At 40.7% G+C, this 20,239-nt stretch overlaps 2 protein-coding genes across 2 annotated transcripts in view; both read right to left on the reverse strand.

The window, feature by feature from the left end:
- Positions 1-131: 131 nt before the first annotated feature.
- Positions 132-8,539, reverse strand: ctdspl3 (CTD (carboxy-terminal domain, RNA polymerase II, polypeptide A) small phosphatase like 3). Its single transcript, XM_088622115.1, has 11 exons — positions 7,985-8,539; positions 6,839-6,959; positions 6,354-6,482; positions 5,807-5,900; positions 5,198-5,309; positions 4,648-4,734; positions 3,800-3,862; positions 3,328-3,407; positions 2,859-2,985; positions 1,880-1,975; positions 132-1,345 (listed from the first exon to the last, which is right to left on the reverse strand). Exons 1-11 carry the CDS (start codon positions 8,108-8,110, stop codon positions 1,280-1,282), a joined length of 1,101 nt encoding a protein of 366 aa, XP_088478241.1. The 5' UTR covers positions 8,111-8,539; the 3' UTR covers positions 132-1,279.
- Positions 8,540-10,615: 2,076 nt separating this feature from the next.
- The window catches only part of arid3a (AT-rich interaction domain 3A), a 35,569-nt gene continuing 25,945 nt past the window's right edge, over positions 10,616-20,239 (reverse strand). The window contains exon 8 of the mRNA XM_088622316.1: positions 10,616-19,917. Coding sequence (XP_088478442.1) covers positions 19,775-19,917 — 143 coding nt within the window. The 3' untranslated portion in view covers positions 10,616-19,774. The remainder of the gene's footprint in view (positions 19,918-20,239) is intronic.

Genomic DNA, 20,239 nt, shown 5'->3' on the forward strand with positions numbered 1-20,239 from the left:
CCAGCCTACAAAAGTGGAGATTACTGTACTGTGGAAAACATCTGCAACAGCAAAGATGTTTAGTTTCAGGATTTATCAAGCACATTTGAACACAATATAACCATTAAAAGAAAATGAACATTTTTCAGAGATGCAGAGATCTTTACATGCTTTAATTAGTAAAATAGAGCACACCACAAATATATACAACAGGTCAGCCCTTAAAGAAAAAAATAAAACAAACCATAGTCCACCTGTATGTAACACTCAAGCTGCGGGGGGTGAGTGGGGGCCGGAAAGTTGAAATTTCCCCACCTTCCAAAAACTATTCTGAGGACACAATATCCAATATTCTTCAATATTAAAGAATAGCCTTTTGTCAGAGGGTTGTTTAGCATTTGCAGATATGGGTGTTTTAAAGAGGTTTCCAAACCATGTTAAAACCTAGCTATAAAGCACATAATACTTTTTAAGCATTATTTTAGAAAAACCAATAAAACCTAATTGTATTACTCCCAATGGAAACAAAAGTTATAATTAACTGAAAAACCAATTACTCCTCAAAAAGTGTTAAATTGCTGATAAACAATGGCTACTTAACCTCCCCGCTGTGTCAACTGTAAAAAAAAAAGTTGCGTCCTGGCATTGAAAACCTTGTCAAGATTTTAAAAAAATAAATAAAAAAGGTTCTTATCAACCAACAAGATGAGCATGTAAATTTAAATTATCTGCATTTGTGAAACTCTGAAGCTGGAAAGTTACATCTGATACATGAAATATATACAGAGAATCTTATACTTTGGTATGCACAGTGTTTAATTCCTAGCACCTTAAAGTCCTCGAAGCAGGCACCCAAAGGTGTCCAGGATTCTCCTCATCTAATGAAGATGTAGAGCAGGGAGCGGCAACTCCAGTCACTAGGGTCAAAGAAGTCCTCTGATTTTCATTCCACCTCAGATGTTAATTACTTAATTGAACTTACTAGCCAGTGACTCAAACCACCTGTTTAGATCTGAATCAGCTGCTAATTGAAAATCTGACCACTGAAAAGGACACCGTGAGACAGTCTGAACTTGAACACACATTGCAAACTCAAATCACGGCCTGTTATCACGCACACAAAGCGGAGATTGAGATGGAACCCATTCTGTTTGAGTACTTTCTCCTCTTTGTAGAATCACCTTTGCAGAATTTGACAGTTCACTGTATGGAACACAGGATGAGAAAGAGAACTGATGAAAGGCCTTAGCAGATCTTTAGGCATTTCATGACATCAAGAGCGCCACACACAACAAGTTCATCAGTCTTCAGACAGTAGTCCCCGAAAATTATCGGTCCTCCTCTTTAGTACCCGTCGGAAATCCCTCTGCAGAAAAACAAACATGAACGATAAGAGGCTGCAAAATGCAGTCTTATGGTAAGTGACTTACATCCCTACCGTGTTTATACGAGGACCAAAGTGATTTGCCCAGACTTTTAAGAAGCTCCCCCACAACAAAGGAATGTTTTAATACTGTATATCCAATTCATAGGGGGGTATATCATCTTGAAGGATTCTAAGATTACACAAACAAGGGAAAACACAACAGGACATTTTTGCTTTGTCTTTGTATATTTATGCAGAGTACAACACCACATATTCGAGTGCATTTATCAATTTTATCACCTTAACTCAGAAACGGATTAAAAATAAATCTTCACATGCTGTAGGTCTGGAGGACTATTGAAATAAAAAGCAGCAGGCGCTGCCAAGAAAAACCCACCCCTTCTGCTGCTTTAAAAGTACAGATATAAAATAATGTAACAATGACATGAAAAGGTGATACCAATAAGGGGGGCAGCCATTTCTCATCACTGACAACGTCAAACTTCACAATAGCAAGCACCCTGTTCAACTCACAGTGTCTGACAATTTCTCAAGATATGGGGCCAGCCTAGGGAGCGCCTTGTCGTCTTTGTTCCCAGTCCACCTCTGGATGGGGATCATGTTCATCAACTGCAACAAGACACAAAGGAAATGAAGACTGTAACTGTGTGTCATGACACTGTGCCTGGATTTTATGATGGATTACAAGTACTTGCATTTAAGAATGTAATGTGACAGATAAGAGGAGGCCTTTCACCCCAATCCGGTTGTCAATTTTAGCACCTAAGTTGATCTAAATATTCATCCAGTTCAGTGTGTGGGCTTCAACCCTCTGACTGGAAACCTGTTCTTGATACATTTACATCAAGAGTTGCGGGTTTCTCCATTTCCTGTCCTAAATTAATGCCCTTTCGGCTTCAAATTGTGCCCTTGTTTCACTACCAGGAGATACTGACCCTGTCTATATTCCTCTAGAATTTAAATACGTGGATCAAATCTCTGCTGCTACTTCGTTCTAGACTAAAAAGATTCGGCACTTATGTCTGACAGGATTGCCATACAGGTACAGGTTTATCATTCCTGTTCTTTCCAGTATGCATTCAAAGGCTATACTATAATTTTCTGGCATGATGACCAGAACAGCACAATATTTCATATTAGGTCTTATGAATGTAATTTCCCTACATTTTAAATCCACATCTTTTGCTATAAACACAAGCATTCCCCCTGTTTTTAAGATCTAATTAATGGATATGGAAAATTAATTGGATATGGAACATTCAGATTCTAAGGACACAATTTAAAAAACATCCCTGTTTCATTAAGATGCCTATTTAGGTACATAGTAAAAAAAAAAAGTGGCTGTATATATACATAACCTGCATTTACTGTCTATCCATCTCTTGTGGTTTGACCACTACATATGGCAGAAATAAAATAAATAATAAGGTCTTAGATACCATGTATACAAAATAAACCTCAAGCTTTGATAAGCGACTGAGTTAAAACATACATGGTAGGGGAAAGTGTAGGGATCGTTGCCCACAATGACAGTCTTGGCCAGGTCTCTGTTCAGGATAGTTAAATCTTTGATGTAGTGCCCCATGATGCACAAACAGTCTTCCTGGTACAAGCGATGCCTGAAAAGACAAGGGCATTAACATTTCGGAATGAACCTTTTTTCAGGGGCAAGTGCTTAGTATGAATTTTGGTCCCAATTTGTTTTAGAATTCATCATCAGGTATTAAAAACACTTTGTTTCCTTAAACTTGCACAAAAAACAGGCCAAAAACCTGTTATACTTTGATTACAATGTATACAATATCTAAATATTTTGTATATGTATTTTGGGGAAAACAAATACAAAAATTGACTTGCTACTTATAAAGCCTCTGCAGTGAGCACACGATAACTTGAAAAGGCGTGTGCAAAATAATAGAAACAATAGGAAAAATTCAGAAAAAATAACATTTATGGATTACCGAATCAGTCTTTTCTGGGGATCCAAGATGTCCAAGATCTTCTCTGCATACTCTTTCTTGGCAGACGTATAAACAAATATCTAAAACATACGACAAAGAATCTCAGCAAATATAGCAGTCAGGCAGGCTCTGAAAACCTCTGATTAAACTCTCTCGACAATATCCTCAACAATCAATGAAATAACCTATAATGTGACTACCTTATGTTCTTTAAAGATGAATCTGTATCTTAGAAAGATGAGGCTTTTAAAGTAATTACTTGAAATTCACTTTAAATGTTACATTTTGTACACAATTAAGTAATTTAGTGGCGCACACACACACATACAACTTAATTTTTGCCTTCATCTCTCATTTGTAAAAAGTAGGCACCTTTATAATTGAGATTAATGTGAATAAACTATAATATTGCACGATTTCACATTGTGTAGAGGGTATTAGAAATTCCATAGGATTAGCAAAAAACACTTACTTCAAATATCTTTGTCATGTTTTCTAGGAAGTCTTGCACATAAGGCCTCACCTTCATGTAGACCTAAAGAGAAAGTAAAAGATACATGTTTTCTAATTCACTATAAATCTCCAATTTCAACAGCAGTCAACAATCCAGGACATTATGTGATGCACACAATATTAGAGATAAAGAGCACCAACATAATTAATCTGACTTGAATCCGATAATTTAACCCAAGAACTGAAAAATGTAAATGTTTTAAAAAAACAATACACATGCACGCACTGTGCACTACACAAAATAACAGTGTATTGTGTTAACAGTAAATCTGGATTTATATTTATACAAATAGCAGAGTTGTAAATGTAAGACAAGTAGAAAATACATGTCAATAAATCATAAGAAAACCACACTGACTAGCTTTGTTCACAAAATTTAAAACTGACAGCAGAAATGGAAGTGGATGTTTGTGGCTTAAATAAGCAATACTGCAGAGCTCCCTGCAGTCTTGAGATCAACATTCAATCATGACTATTTAAATTTACACATCACACAAGGGACAACAAGTTTCAGAAAGGGTGGAAAGTCATGTCTTTTATTGAAAGCAACACAATACTGACACCTTATGGCCAGAGGTTCATGAAGTTTGTTGAACCAGAATACCTCTAGTGAAAAATCAATATAATAACAGTGAGACCAGAACCTTTTGCTAAGCAAAGTGTAAACCACCACAAATCTTAAATAAAACTTTGTATAATTAAATTATACTTTGTATAATTGATACAGTAGGTTCTAATTAGTCAAGAAATATCAATTTTAGAACCTTCAACTTTTACACTGAAAAATGAATATAACTTTGCACAAACCTTGTATTCCTGATCCTGGAAGCGAGCAAGGAATGTGTATTCAGCATTTGGAATCACACCGAGTGAACTTTGCACTAATGTCTCATCCTGCAATTAAAAAATGGTTACAAAGAAGCAAAGTTTTACCTGCTAAAAAACAAGTGTACTGTATTGCCATCTCTTAAATATTCAATAAATTAGTAATGCATCACTGTAACACCTACGTCCATTTTATGTTAGCATTGCTCAAGTTTTAAAACTCAAATGAAACAAACCTCTCTTTAAACTCACACCCAATATAAAAGATGGAATAAACTAGAACATATAGGAAATAAAAGAAAAAAAGTCAGTTTATTGCCATATCAATTTGTAATAAAGGAGAGCAGTAACTCTCGACACGATAATGCAGCAAAACTACATTAGACCAGAAAAGTGAGGGTGGCTAGAAGGATATCCTATGTTATTACTACCATATAAATGATCACCAGTTAATAGACCCCGAGTCTCCCACAAAATCCTTCTGGGAAAAAAGGGTTCAATGTTTAAAACCCTGAGACACAATCTGGCTTACCAGATCCAGGACCAGGGTGGCTTCAGGGGTGCTCCTGGTTTTCACAGGGATATCCCTGATGCGGACTTTGGAATGCTGGGACTGCAAGGGAATGCTCTTGATGAAGGTGTAACTGGAAGGAACCCAGAGGAAAGGCCAAATTAGGCGTCAACAACAGGATAATTCAGAACAACACCCAGCATTAGTTTACAAACAGCTGAGAAGATACCTAAATGCTAAACTAGCAGGAAATAAATGATGCCTTTCAATGCTATGTAGACAGTAGAATAAAGCAATCCTTTGAAGGCTTTGGACCTGAACTGTCCCTAAGCAAAGATGCACATTACCCATTAAACAAAATACTTAGAAAAGTAAAATCATTACAACCATTTATTGGTTTAATAAATTATAAGTCTACTATTCATGTGCAGGAAGTTATTATTCTCAAGCATGCTATAAAACAGGATGAAATCAAATATTTTGATAAATTTAAGTTGCCATCAACATCTTTTGAACAGTACAAAATTACATTTTTAAACATATTGTCAGAAAAGAAAGCGCTTATGTTGCCGTTTAGAACGCCTTGAACCTTCCCTGCAATTCCTATGGTCTGAGGGCCATGGTACTTACAGGTCGCACTCCTTACAGTTGTCCTCGTCCTTAAGCACAGGGTTGAAACGGCTGTAATCAAACACCTCTTGCTCTGGCTGGGGTGACTTCTCATCTTGGGAGTGAAAAAATCATTATGACTGTGCAGGCTAGGTGATCAAACATTTCTGAGCTAGTCCATGACAGCTGTATGAGACTAACTCTCTGTGGACCTGGTTCTATTGCAATGAGATAGGAATTGAATTGCTACAGGCAAGCAATGATTTGTTTATTTTTATTACTATATATGTTTGGCAACAAAATTATAATACCACATGGTGAGAACTGCTATGTGTACAGTACATTAAGCATCCTTTGACAATATAGACATTTAGATTGACTTCAGGAACTATTATCCAAAAAGATAAAAACAACTGGAAAAAAAACTTTATACAAAGAAGGAGCTTTTAAGCTGTGCTTTTGAAGGTATTCAAATTGCTTTGTTGTGTTTGTTATTTTCCTCAACATAAGCGAGGACATCAAGAAGCACTTGAGTTACATCTATTATTACTCTAGGTCCCATACTTACCATCCTGTCCTGGCAGCAGGAAGTGGACAAGTGGAGAACAAATGTTTCGAACGGCAGTGTTCTTACACGAGCTCTCGTCCATCTCAAACCTCACCCTCAGCTGCTGGCCTTTCACAGGAGTCTTAAAATCTGCATGGAAACACAGCAGCAACGCAAGATGAAGAAACAGCCACACGAGTGTGTTAAACTAAAATCACCCAGCCTTTACATTCAGCTAGGTCATGGACACAAACCTAGAAAAATGACCATCCTAAGTCACACTCTGCTACTTTAGTATTAAAGAGACCACCACAGTCCATTGTCACCTCTTATTTGTGAAAGAAAAACATCCAAACAGAAAATGTTACAACTGCAACCCCAAGCAGAAAAGGGGCCTTAAATTCCACAATGCATGATATTAAGAGTACAGATTGCAATCCATGCTGGAACATACAGGACAGTTCCTGGGTAATGAGCACAGCCTCGTCACAGGAATCTCACTGTACCTTCACTGTCGGTCTTGCTAACTTTCCCTTTGCTTCGCGTCTGCATGGTCAGGGGCTTCAGGACATGGACCTCTTCCTCCTCCGGGTCCTGCAGGGAGTCCAGTCCCACCTCCCCTCTGACCTGCCAGGGATGGAGGAGAACCCGGGTCACACATCAGCTAGCAGGTGTTCGACATGCAAAGAGCCTGCAAAGGCAACTCCAACGCCTTGAAAACAGGTTTTCTGGTTTCTGGAAAATACCTTTACTAGCATTTGTAGGTGCAGCTTGTTTTGCAAAAATGAACTCGGCACTACAGCTCAGCGCGGGATACTTTGGATGAGACGTAAAACCGAGGTCCCCGACTCTCTGTGGTCATTATGGGTGATTCTCGAAAAGAGTAGGGGTGTAACCCCGGCGTCCTGGCCAAATTTCCCCCTGGCCCTTACCAATCATGGCTTCCTAATAATCCCCATCTCTGAACTGGCTTCATCACTCTGTTCTCCTCCTCACTAATAGCTGACGTGTGGGAAGCGTTCTGGCTGTGGACACCCCCTTAAACTTTCTGTCATAACTAGAGGCAGCAGAAGGATGATTCTTATAATGTAGGCTAGCTGAAAATCTGTCAAGAAAGGGAAAAATCCTCTCTTGGCTTTCTAACAGAACTCCAGGTCACGACAGAGACTCGGCGCTGCGGACGCACACAGAGGGCTAAATCGTGTGGCCTCCAAATAATATCGAGCGCCGACCAATCTCATCAAAAAAAACAAACCAACAACAGCCGTTTAACGCTGCAGCTGCAGAGGAACAGCGGAAACACTAAGATTGGAACAAGCCAGAAAAACGCTCCCCGTGAAAATGAACGCAAATGTCACGTAATAACAGCCGTGTCGTTTTAATTTACGCTAAGGCTTCCTTGTAGATATGATACTCTCAGATAGGATACTGTCAGAACTCAGTCGGGTTTTTTTTTTCTCCCTGCCCGCTTAAAGAGCTTAAAAATAACTCGAGCTTCACGCACTGACAGGGACGGCAACAACAAAAGATGAACTACCTTCCAGCCCACACCTGCCCCTTCTCCCCAGACGGCGGCGGGCAATTTTCAAACCCCGAGGCTTTCAAAAACAAACACAGGCCCGTGGCGGAAGTTTCCCCGGGACGGCCCTTACCGCTGCTCTGCTGCCTGCCTTGGCCGACGGCGGCGCTCTCCGGCTGGGGGAGCGAGGGCGGAGGCTCCGCGGGGTGCTCGGCTCGCTGGGCGGCCGGGCCGGGATCCTGCGAGATCGGAGCAGCATTTTCCTCCAGGCTCTGCTACACAAACCAGCGACGATACCGAGCGAGACGGGCGAATATCGTAGCACGAATCATTTGAAGACGGAAATAAATCGGAACTACGACGCTACAGCTTTCCTTCTCGCTCCAAGTCACACAGGCGTAAGTCGGCCTTTTTCTCAGTTTATATCTCGCGGGCCCAACCAAGACTCATGCGCGGTCTCCTTAGCAACTGGCTGGGCTGTACCTCCGGACTGTCGCGGTGACGATAGAATCTGTTTCCGGCTGGCTGGAAAATGGCGAGGATGCTATAGGCTGGCAGACTCGGTCCTTGTGCGTTTCAGAGGCATCGCCTGGAGGCTGCGTCCGCGAATTGACATCGAGTCCAGAAGCAACGCTGCTTAGGCAAAAATGAATCCCTCCGAGAAAAAAAAATATACACGTGTACTTTATTTCCATTGTAATTGTGGATTAGCAGTTTAAAAAGTACATAGTCTCATGATAAAATACACTTGTTTGCACCGGACCGTACTGGCTAATAAACAAAAAGACGCTGCAAAAAAAAAACTGTGAACCATCCCACATATAAACTTGTATTATTTTCAAGCCTGTCTGCATTCTGTTCTCTTCCACTTTTCAGTGCAAAATGAACAGAATCGGTAATCTGCAGACACACGCTCTGCCTGTTCTGAAAGAGCACGCCATTGAGAGCAATGGCATGTGGTCAGTAATCCAGTGCCACTAAAATAAACCCTTTTCCAGATTTTTGTAGTCACTCCAAATTTTATTCTGCACTTTTTCTCGATTGCAAACAATAACATGAAATATAAATCGCTGCTCTCTCCCACCCCCGCCCCCTGTAAAAAATATTTCAAAAGTTTACAGTGCAGCCACCTGAGGGAAGCAAAACCCCCCAATTTACACCATCACTAACTTTCTTCAATATCCTGCACCAGATGTACTTATTACCCTTACAATTCCTTGTATCCCAAATTATACTAAATCATTTCTCAGAGGTCCTTAAAAGTTCAATTATGCATCAATGGGACTCATTTCTCACTCAATGCATGTTTTTAGCACTCTATTCTTTATATTTTGGATAATGATTTTGTGGAGTCTTGATTATAATAGTAATAATAGTTCGTTACACTAATATAGGGCTTCTCTGGAAACTCAGCTCAGCTTACAGGTAAGGGGGACTCCCCTCCACCACCACCTACCTGTACCCCCCACCTGGATGATGCGCTGCGGATTATTAGGAGACCATGATTGGTAATTTAGCCAGGACACTGGTGTATCACACCTACCTCTTTTCGAGAAAAGCCCTGGGATTTTTAATGACCATTGAGAGTCAGGACTTTGGTTATACATCTCATCCGAAGGATGGTGCCTCTTTTACAGTATCGTGTCCCCGTCACTGTACTGGGGCATTAGGACCCACACAGACCACATGGTGAGCGCCCCCTACTGGTCCCATTAACACCTCTTCAAGCTGCAACCTTAGCTTTCCCAGGTCTCCCATCCAGGTACTGGCCAGGCTCACACCTGCTGAGCTTCAGTTGGCTGCCAGCTATAGGTTGCAGGGTGATGTATGTAGCTGCTGCTGTGAGATTATGACTGCTGTAGCACTACAGTCACTTTGTTGGCGAGTGTTAACTCACCTCATTGGTGAGAGCAGACTGGGCACAGGATGAGGTGTTTTTTCCTGTTCCTGTTGAAAGAATTGGTGAATATCTAGACAGGAAAACAGAAAAGAACCAATATGCTCCACTTAACAAGCGAACACCTTTGTGCCATCACTGTGTGAAAACCTGGACTTTTCTATGCACTATTGGGTTTTCATGTCCATCCAGTTACATTTGGGGGGGGGGGGGGGACAGTTGTTTATGGTCACACACCATTCACAGCTTCTAGATAAGGTGTGGAAACAATACAAAAATCTTAAAATATGTAGTTAAAGGAACAGGTTTTAAACCAAGGTTGGTCATGTTAAAATTGTACAATGTACTCTACTTGATTTTGAAAGACTAATGAAATGAACACAGCTGGAATGTGAAGGAAAGTTGTCTGCAAACATAAGAGCAGCTGAAAAATTGCATGAATGATTCCCAGTGCACCACTGGAATCTAATTTTGTCATTTTAGTTAGCCTGTAGGCTACACATTTAAAACAAAATAGATTTGATTGGTAAATGACATGGATTCACTGTAGTACAATCTGTAAATTGACTGTTCCATGTACAGTTTACCTTGACATTCTGTGATCATGATTTTGATCATTGTGAATTCAAGATCACTAAATGATAAACTTGGTTTTTCCCATCACCCAAATTAAGCAGTATTAATCGTCCCAAAAGCACAGAACTCATGGAGACTTTCAGTACGTTGATAATGCTAATATACATTGCATCTGCTAATTGTCTAAGACTTTTGCACAACAGTACGTTTCGCAGCAACTATTACAATCAATCGACAATGTTGGGCATTTAACCAGTAGGACCAGAAAAAGAAAAGCAAGCAGAGCCTGTGTGTTATCAGAACTGGATTTTTTTATTTATAGTCTTTAATATTTTTGTATTCTTTACAGTTGCAACTCTCCATTTTTTTGGTTTAATATACCGAGGTTTAATACAGATTGTATGACATAGCTATAAAATGTAAACTTTCAGTGTTTTGTTATTAGTTACAAACCAATAATACCTGAAAATCTGTAAAAACCGATGAACGACAATGTACTGTACATTAGTAAAGAAGGCAAGGCTAAAGAAACAATATAAAATGAAAACACACACACACCCACCCTTTTTGTGGCTGTACAATGCTTGCACAAAAGGTGGTGTTCATCCTGCTAGTTTTCAAAGCCCTTTTCCCCACTTTGGAATTTGACTTTTCCCCAAACATTGAGGTAAAAAATGTATTACTCAAGCAAGGAAATGTCAAACACCCATAAAAAAGCAGACCATGTACATTTAACATACACATTAAAAAACAACCTGCGACAGTGTAGGAGAGCTCTTTCTAAAATGTCTTACAAAGGCCTTTTTTTATGAGGGCTCAATGCCTTTCAGCATTAAACCTACAGCATCTAGGGTCTTCCTACCGAATTGAGTTAACAGCCAGAGCCTGAACTCTCATGTGTGTACAAGATGAATTCGAAGAAGAAACATTTAGAATTCAAGTGGGATGGTACACATAGGCAAGGCTTTCTAAAATGGGTGAATGCTGAAACCCAGGGTTTTTTTTAATGCTTAAAATGTTAACCATACACATGGTCCTAAACAGAAGTTAAGTACCTTTCTCAAGATCATTTCTTACTTGTTGCACATACTGTGATGTGTACCATGAGTAATATTCAGGTACTGGGTCCATGTAAGGTTCCATTTGCCACAAAAAGCAGTTATAAGAAGTGACTTGCAGATAAGCAAGGATTGACACACTAAGGTGCAGAGCCCCCCTTCTCCATACTTAATACAGACTGGGAGTGTGAACTAGACATTGGGCAATTTCTACCACACAGTCCCTTACAATTGGACTTTGGTTTCATGTCTCTCCTGAAGGACAAAGCACAAGGAAGTCTAGCTGCTGACCAGTTCTCTCTCCTGAAGGACAGAGTACAAGCAGGTCCAGTTGCTGAGCTCTACTTCCAAACCAGCGTATACGTCAGAACACTATTCCACCCGCACTGCGCCGATACCAGATCCATTACTTCATTCCAATAGACCTTAAAAAGAACTGCCTGCAAAGAACTGCCACAACAGTGAACATGAGATGCTCTGAGATGCTCTACATGGGGTAACAATGGTGACGGAGCTCTGTCACATTGCTCAACATCCCCAATTTCCTCCCATCCAGCTTTGGAGGGGTGTTTTGGAAAACGTCTTTGGTGGCATGATGGGTTTGGCTTGGCAAAAATGGTGGATCACAGAACATGCATTCCAGAAAGAACACGACAGGCATAGCCTACTTTCGCTTAAGACTAAAGAATAAGGAAAAGAGCTGTGAAAAGCATCCCTAACACCAGCCTCAAGAGAAATGGCCACCCTTCAAACAAGAACCAAATCCTAGCCTTTGCCCAATTCTGAATGAACAAGAAGAACTGGAGGTAGAAGTGTCTTTTTCCTGAGAAATAGAAAACTCACTTGAATGCTGCATTTCTATTAAATATATATATAGCACAAGAGTTGAAATATTAAATCATGCCTTTTATACCCTCAAATAATTTTTACAAAGTTTATTTGCTCTAAAAAATTAATGGGTTAACGAAGAATGGTACAAAAAAAGAAAGATAAAAAGAAAACATATCTTAAAACCACAAAAAAGGGTAGAATACATCATTTTATTTATGGGCGATTTAAACAGGAATTGTCACAGCATAAGGCATCTCAACTATAGAGGCTGATACATCGTTATCAATAAAACCAACATTAAAATTTTGGTTGTCCCTGCAATTTACAATCTACCTGAACTAGTTAGAAGTTTGCACAAACTTTCGTTAGTCTTTAGGTAAGGCTAAATAGAGAGGTTATTTTTCCCCCCCAGACTCAATCTCTCTGAAAAACCTATCCATCCCCAAAATAAAAAGCATGCTTACTTCTTCTACAAAAAATGTATCCATGTCCCATATAAAGTAAATGACCAGCAGCAATTATTCCATTTTTTCCCCAATTATACTCAAACACATTGCGATTGCCAGTCAGCAAGAACCTTTCAGATGTGAACCTTTCAAAAGGGCTAACAGCCTGCACCAACGTCAAAATCTAATCTTTGAAGTTAGTCTTTTTACCATGGGAGACAGTCACAACTCCTCTTACCTGACAAAAGAATTAATCACGCCATTGAGCAAATTCTTTTTGCTGAACACAAACTTGTACTTTCTTTAATTACCTGAAATACAAACTAAGAGCTCTTTAGGTTTCCCTGTGCTCTCTCTGAAGGAAGGGGTTTAGCATGATTGCCTATAGACACAGAAATGTTTCTGTAATTTCATTTAAAAGCAACCACATTCAAATGCTTTATTGTTCACATCTATTTTGCTAGTACAGACTAAATTGAGCATTTTTGCTTGAATGGTTAGTAAGGGCAATTTCATCGCAGAGGATTAATAAAAAAATTAGCTTGTACCTCAATAGTCCACTGTGAATTAATTTGCATAAACTATTTTAAAAAACGGCACCACTGACCTTTCAAGTAGCAATCACTCACTATAACAGTTTGACTTTAACAGGTCCTCATATTGTAAGCCTGTTTAACAGCCTTCATGTTCCCCAGCTGTGTGGAAACTGGAGTGTGATGGGGCTGAAGGGGTCGTTACTGACCACAATGCGGGTTACAGTGTGGCATCCCCCTGCCATTTCATGTATCTGCAGTCGCACAATATCGGGAAGCCAAAACACTGAAGGGCTGTCCCTCAAACACTCAAGCTCTACTGGTCAGATAAGGTCAATTCAACTGGCCTCTGGAAAGAGTCCAGTGGACTTGGAGATCCGTCATGGTTAGTCTTGTGGCATCATTTTTAACCACTGCGTCTTAGTGTACGGTCTTGCATAAGAAATATCCAGCTTTTGGAGATAATGAAGAGTCAAGACAGGAAATGGAATTGCAGGTTGCTTACGGAGGAGAACAACTGGAAGCAGTGCAGTCTGGGAGATGTGTCCACTGAGAAGACGGCACCCAACAAAGACAATACAAGGCCTTTATAAAATCAAAAGCCTTACAATTTCCTTTAATACAGCTCTCTGCTGCTGCTTTTTTAAAGACAATATTCACAAGCCAATTTGCACTAATGTTGTGGATACAATGCTGAACCCGGTGAACTGGACAAAGGGATCTTTTCTCCAAACACACAGGCTGCAAATGGAAAGCGTTGCAGGAAACGGGGCTGAACTTTAAAAACCCAGAGCTGACTAACTGAATAGGAGTCACTTTAATGAAGGTTGAACGAGTGGGAGGCTATCAGTGCTAACCAGCAGCAAACTGAGTTGAAGCTCACTGCAGAATTCAGGTCACAGAAAACAACTTTCTAGACATGACCGACATACCAGCTGTTGTGAAGAATAAGCAAAAAGGGAGAGTTGGTAGGTATAGAGCTAGAAAACTCAGATCTTATGACTTTGCTTTATATTCGGAGGTCTGAAAGTGGAGAAGGAAAAAAAAAAGAAAACGGTCATTTTCAACGAGGTATTCGGTATTGTATCGTCTCTTGATGAAACGGAAAAAAAAACTTCCCTGAGAGCCTTAATAAAGCAAAGAACATCCTATTCCCACATCCCCACCCTGGTTACTTCATAGAAACAGCGAGCCATAATTGATGGGAAGAACTGTAACCTCCCAGGAGACCCAGGGGTGAGGAGGTCAACTGGAGAAGCAGTATTGAACGGAGAAAGGAGATCGATTGGCCAGTTAGACTTTACCCTCAGCCAGGCACATCACAACATAGATCTCAGTCTCATCTCTGGCATGCCTGCCTTCCAGGCATATCATTATGCTCATAATTGCAGGGGATGTTTTTAGCGTACTCCGAGCAAGTGACTTGTCATTAATAGGCCAAAGGGGCCAAGAGGTCAGAGGCTGCAAATTGTTGTCCCTAAAGAGCTGCAATGTGTCAACGTTTGGCTTTTTTTTTTTAGCTTGCCTTCGCATTTCTGGGGCTGTAATTTCCTATAGTTTTTCACAGATGAGAGAATGCTACTAATCTGCAATTGTGGAACTGCCTACTTAAAATGAAAGATAGCACCCCCCCACCCAAAGTGAAATACTGCCTTCTTTGAGGTCTGCTCTACCTCAGATGCAGTTAAATAGATCAAACCCAGCACTGCATGTTTATTGCTACCAATTTGCAACAAATGCATGTGACAGCTTTCAATAGCACACTGGAAGAGGCATTCTATTAAGTATTACATTTAATGGAAAATGATGCTTGACCATTTTCTAGATGGGATGTGAAGGATATTGCCACTCATTTTAATTGTCTGTCTTCCAAAGGGAAACATATTCTCAAGTTCAAGTTAGTTTGCACATGAGTTTTAAACCAAAATCTTAAAACTGCGGGCAGAGTAGGAAAATAAATATTTCAGCTTATATCACACTTACACAACTATCTAAAACCCATAGTCTCACAAAACCACCCTCTTAAACATAACCTCCCCCCCAACACTACTTAAACTGATACCTACACATATACAAAGACATGACAGCATATATTGCAAAATACATACACAATCGTCCCAATACACACACAAATACAGCAAATTCAAATTTGTTGAAAACACACAAATCAACCCATAACAGATATTGCATTTCTGCAGTTTTAAAATGACATAACTTAAAACAAAAGCAAAGTATATATTTAACTCCACATCATGTTAGAAATTTAAATAGTAATTGGTACAAACTAACAAAAGGAAACACCTGATGGCATGCCAAGATGTGCCATTTGACCAGTACAGATTGTCTACAATGACTGATAAAACTGCACTTGCATAGAATGGCTTTCAAGCTTCAAGGATGTCTCAATCTTTGTAAGTCAGCGGGCTAACCAACTGCATTCGCAGATTGCGAGTTTATACTACCGTGATCAGCATACAAAAACACACTAAAAAAAGCATTGAATTTAAGTATGGGGTGACTGAAAGCATACTAAATAATATGATGCAAGTTACTTCTGTTTTTTTTTTTAACTACACATTGCCATCAAGGTTTACACAGTCCGTTAGCAGACACTGTGCTCAGAAGGTGGTGCCAGTGAGCAGGACAAAGAGTTCAGTTCTTTGAAAAACTTTGAAATCTCTCCTTCAGAACGGTGCAAAACCTTCTACCCACTAAAACATCTCCTGCCCAGTGGTGGGGTTTGATTACTCCATGTTCTACAAAAGGTTTGCAAGACTAAAAGCCAAGAGGGCGCAATTCCAAAAAGAGTGGTTATGTGGACTCGGGGAGAGGACAAATTCAAGGAAACCACATCAGTTGGGTTCCAACTGCAGGGCTACACGCCCCATCCTCGAGAAATCAGAAGCTTGTCAAGAAATACTGCTCGATTTATAAGCCCAATCTTTTCACCCAAAGATCTGGCCTAAAACCCAAACCTCCATCTCATTGCCACTCACAAATTACAAACCCGGGATCTGATGATCGGTGGATATTGCGGAGAAGCAAGCAGCCCCTCATGTTACCTCAGATACTGCATTCAGAATTTGGGTCGGGCAGCTGGCTAGTTGAAATTTTGGTTTAATCCACACCTAGATCCAAAAGACCCGTCTGTCAGAATAAACGATGCACATCTGGATTAAGGAAATCCCACTGGGAAACAGGAGGCATTTTTGGCTTGATTTCATGTAACAGGTGAAAGGAGAAGAACAGGATGATGTAACCAATTCAGAACTTCTGCCTTCCAGTCCAGTGTAACCTGTGCAGAAGGAACAGAAGAATCTTGGGGGGGAGAGTAAACCTCGTGTTTTTATTCAGTCAGAATCTACTACTGCTGCAAACATCCCTGTACCTCACCAGTCCCTTTGACCAAGACTGATCAGTGCCATAAACCGCACCCAATGACAACAGGGTACTCGCCAGCGGATCAAATAAATGCCGCTAAATCTTCAGTTCCGACATTACCCTCAATCCATGCAGACATCAGTGTTGAATACTGCAGTACTCAGCCAGACATTTATGGTTTGGTAATTGTGTGGCAGAGGGCTAATGTATGGCTGCTCTGAGGAACAGCCAGCCTACACTCTCACACTGATAGTCCCACAGGCTGAGCTTTGTGCCGTGTTAATCCAGTGTTTGGAGTGGAGAGGAAATCCTCAAAAAGTCAAAGCTCATAGGCAAGGTATAGGAATGTGTCATCTTTCTATACCGAGAGGCATTAAAAACTCCAAACGACATCGAACCAGCAGCATTGGTTGTGCTGTATTGCCTCTCAATATAAGTGCTTAGAACACACACTCGTGGTATATATAGTTATGGAAGAGAACAATGTATAGGATACCATACCAAGCCATATAGAAATAACTTAATGGCCAACATTTTATCTTACCAGTGTATGTAGGACTTCCATGAAGCCAGAGCTCAATGACATGTGAGGGAGAGGCTACCGACAGATGAAAACGGAAATGATGCTCTGCTGTCTGCACTGTAAAACCCAGCTAGATTTCAATCCCCTTGACAATGTGCCTGTATTAAGAAAAGGCTAAGGGACAGTGTACAGTGACAAAGACTGCTCTCCAATACCACGTATTGCAAAACTAGGGCTGCACAAGACGACTCCAAGTTACAATCAAACTCAGGCAATATTTTGCATATGCTATACAAATCAATTAATAGCAGCAAGGTCAGAATTAACATAGCTGATTAAAAACAAATGCACACAAATCTAGATGCGGCCATTGCTCTCTATAGCCCCATTCTGCTCCTGCTAGCTCTTGTAGAGCGCAAAATCAGCTCAGCCATACCTCACTTTAATATTTAAACATTCCTCTAAAGCTCCTGATTTATACTGAGCCTTATAAAATTTTCTCAAGAGCCAGCATCAGGGACACGAGTTTCAAAGTCCCGTCAATCTGGTATTATGATAGTCATTCATCTACTGTGCTAATATAAATGATCAATAACCTGCTTTCATCTCCTGGGAGGGTCACAACTTCTCACTGGATAAGTAAACAGAGAGACGGAAATGCAAACATTTGGTGGAGCTTCTAAAGGGAGCTACTGCAGCAGCTGGGCCCTTGTACTTGCCCACCGCTGCATAGCTGAGATTCTGCTTGGTGCGTAGTGTTGTGGGTTAGTAGTGGTGAATATGAATGAGGTATTTCTGAAGGGCTCGCCAGCTAGGCTGGTGAACTAAATTGCAATGTACTTCTACAGGATGGATCTCGTTTTTACGGCCTGTAAAATACAAGCAGCTACAAGAAGACGGAAAGACCTCCCCCTTGGGGGAAAAAGCCTTTCGACATTTTCCAAGCCCAAAGAAAAAATATCTGGCAACACAAAAACAGCAGGAGAACCTGACCTCCTGCCTCAAATGATCATGTTGCATTTCAGACTAGAATCTGCTCCCCTGCCCAGAATGCCAAAAATACTGCTGGCTTTAGTGGCAATTGGCATCCCTGGCAGGAATCGGTCTTCTCTAGTACTGCCTCTGTGCTGTACCAGGAAGTGAGCCTTGAGCTTCCCACTGCTGCCAATGCTAACAGATACTCTACAGCTGAGGGGGCAGAGTCTGCATTCTTGAGTGCAGACTCTGACCTGGTTATTGTTGCTCGCGAAAGCAGACTGCTAGATGTCGCAATTAACAGCACCGAGGTGAGTGGGTGAGTGGGAGGCTTCCCCCCCCCACAAAGGACATCACAGAAATGTAAAAAGTATGTTTTCATCCTGGCTTACATGCTATGGTACTGCCAAGCTGACATGGGTCACACACACACTTTCTTTACACACTGCAACAGGACAGAAGCCATGTGATTTCAATGACCATCTCTAGGGTCAATGGAGGCAGCATCCACTCCACTCAGCAACCTGTCTGTGCCCATTTAACTCCAGTGCCTTGATGATTGGAGTGTTTGCTGGCCCAACAGAAACCACCCCCATCCCAGACAGAAGCCTTGTGGAATTCCCTTTACCATTAATGAGTGGGAAAGCTTGATTTAGAAAGATGATCTTCAAGGATCTAAGGCTCATCCCTCATTTTCAGGGAAGGCCATTACTACCAAAGTTCCCAAAAGGCCCCACATTTGCAGTGCTTTCCAATCAGTTTTTGCTCAGAAACGGGGACCAAGGAAAAGCTGAACAGCAGAGCGTGGGACAAAGACGAGGCCTTTGGATGCAATTACTGGGCTAGAGTAAGGAAAATAATTGTTGCCGTGAATACGATTCAGAACCTGAGATCAAGGGGCCTAAATAAGCACCCCTATCCCCCACCCCCCAAAAAATAAACTCTCCGGAAAAAAAATAACGAGGAAACGGAGCGGTTCTCTTGGAGTCTGTACAAGAGTTAGGCCCACAGGCCTAACTCCTCTACTGACCACCTGTGTTGTAACAATATCATCTGATGAAACGTGAAAGTGTATCACATGAGGGAAAACAAAGGTCTAAACTTTGAGGTCACATTGGTGCTTTTTACTTTGCCCTGAAGAAATAAAATATACTTTAAAGCTTCTTTTAACTTTCTAGAATAAAATAGAAGATATTTACAATTTTCTTTCTTTAAAACCCTATATATTTTTTTCAATGTATATGGTTAATAACAATAATAAGATAAAAAAATTAAATTCACTTTTCCCCTTGAATTTATGAGAAGCTTCATTGTCAGTAAAATTGTGTAAACAGTGCATTTTACCTTCCTTTCATTTTCTTTTTGTTCTCAGGAAATCTGTACATTTCTGGAGAGGAAATAAATTATTCACAGGCTGTGCATTTACATCTATAACATACTGGCTCCTTTTGTTATATTTTCGGCTGTCTTGGCTGCTGAAAAAAGATTTTAAAAGAAACGACAACAAATCGGAAAGTAAAAATTAAAAAACCCTACAGCGGGCTAGAGAACCTGAGATAGTGTACTTCAAGTGGTCTGGTTTTTTTATTCCCCCCACTCTTTTTCGTCTTTTTCCTTTCTTTTTGGCGTTGGCTACTCTAAGAAATGAGGTTTCTTTCCGGTTTGGCTTTGGTTAGCTTCATGTAAGGGGTGGCCCGTGGTTGCTAAGGCGAAGGGTTGCCGGAGGAGGATGAGGTAGGTGTCTTTGGGACTGGCTGGGCCCCACTGCGCCCGCTTGGGGTTTTGCTGTTACTAGAGCCCAGTGATCCTGACGGGCCCGACCCTGCTGCCTGTGCAAAAAGCACACCTGAAAGAAAACAAACAAACAAGAAACATGAACATGAATGGAGAAGCCCGAGCAGTGAGCTGTGTGAGTGTGTATTGGCCGCAAAGGAACCCGTGAAGGTGAATTCTGCACTGAAAAGGAGAAAGAAAAAACGTTTTGGAAGGCTTCACACCTGAAGACGACCAAAATGTTTTGCGCTTCGTTTTCGTTTCTTCTTTCTACTTTTCAGAGCGCGGGCAAGAAATGTTACATAAACGAACCTAAATCCATGTGCGTTTGTTAATCTGATCAATGGTGTTAACTACCACTACAGGACAAAACAAGCCCCGGTAACATTTATTCT

The sequence above is a fragment of the Lepisosteus platostomus genome, chromosome 27 (assembly GCF_059453375.1).
Source record: "Lepisosteus platostomus isolate fLepPlt1 chromosome 27, fLepPlt1.hap1, whole genome shotgun sequence".
Taxonomy (NCBI): domain Eukaryota; kingdom Metazoa; phylum Chordata; class Actinopteri; order Semionotiformes; family Lepisosteidae; genus Lepisosteus; species Lepisosteus platostomus.

Excerpts from the sequence above, each read along its gene's own strand:
- ctdspl3 (XM_088622115.1), bottom strand. The coding sequence starts at position 8,110 with ATGCTGCTCCGATCTCGCAGGATCCCGGCCCGGCCGCCCAGCGAGCCG. Across the intron at positions 6,483-6,838 it reads TAGCAAGACCGACAGTGAAG|ATTTTAAGACTCCTGTGAAA; the intron begins GTACAGTGAGAT and ends GTTTCCATGCAG. Across the intron at positions 1,346-1,879 it reads TTGAGAAATTGTCAGACACT|AGGGATTTCCGACGGGTACT; the intron begins GTGAGTTGAACA and ends GTTTTTCTGCAG.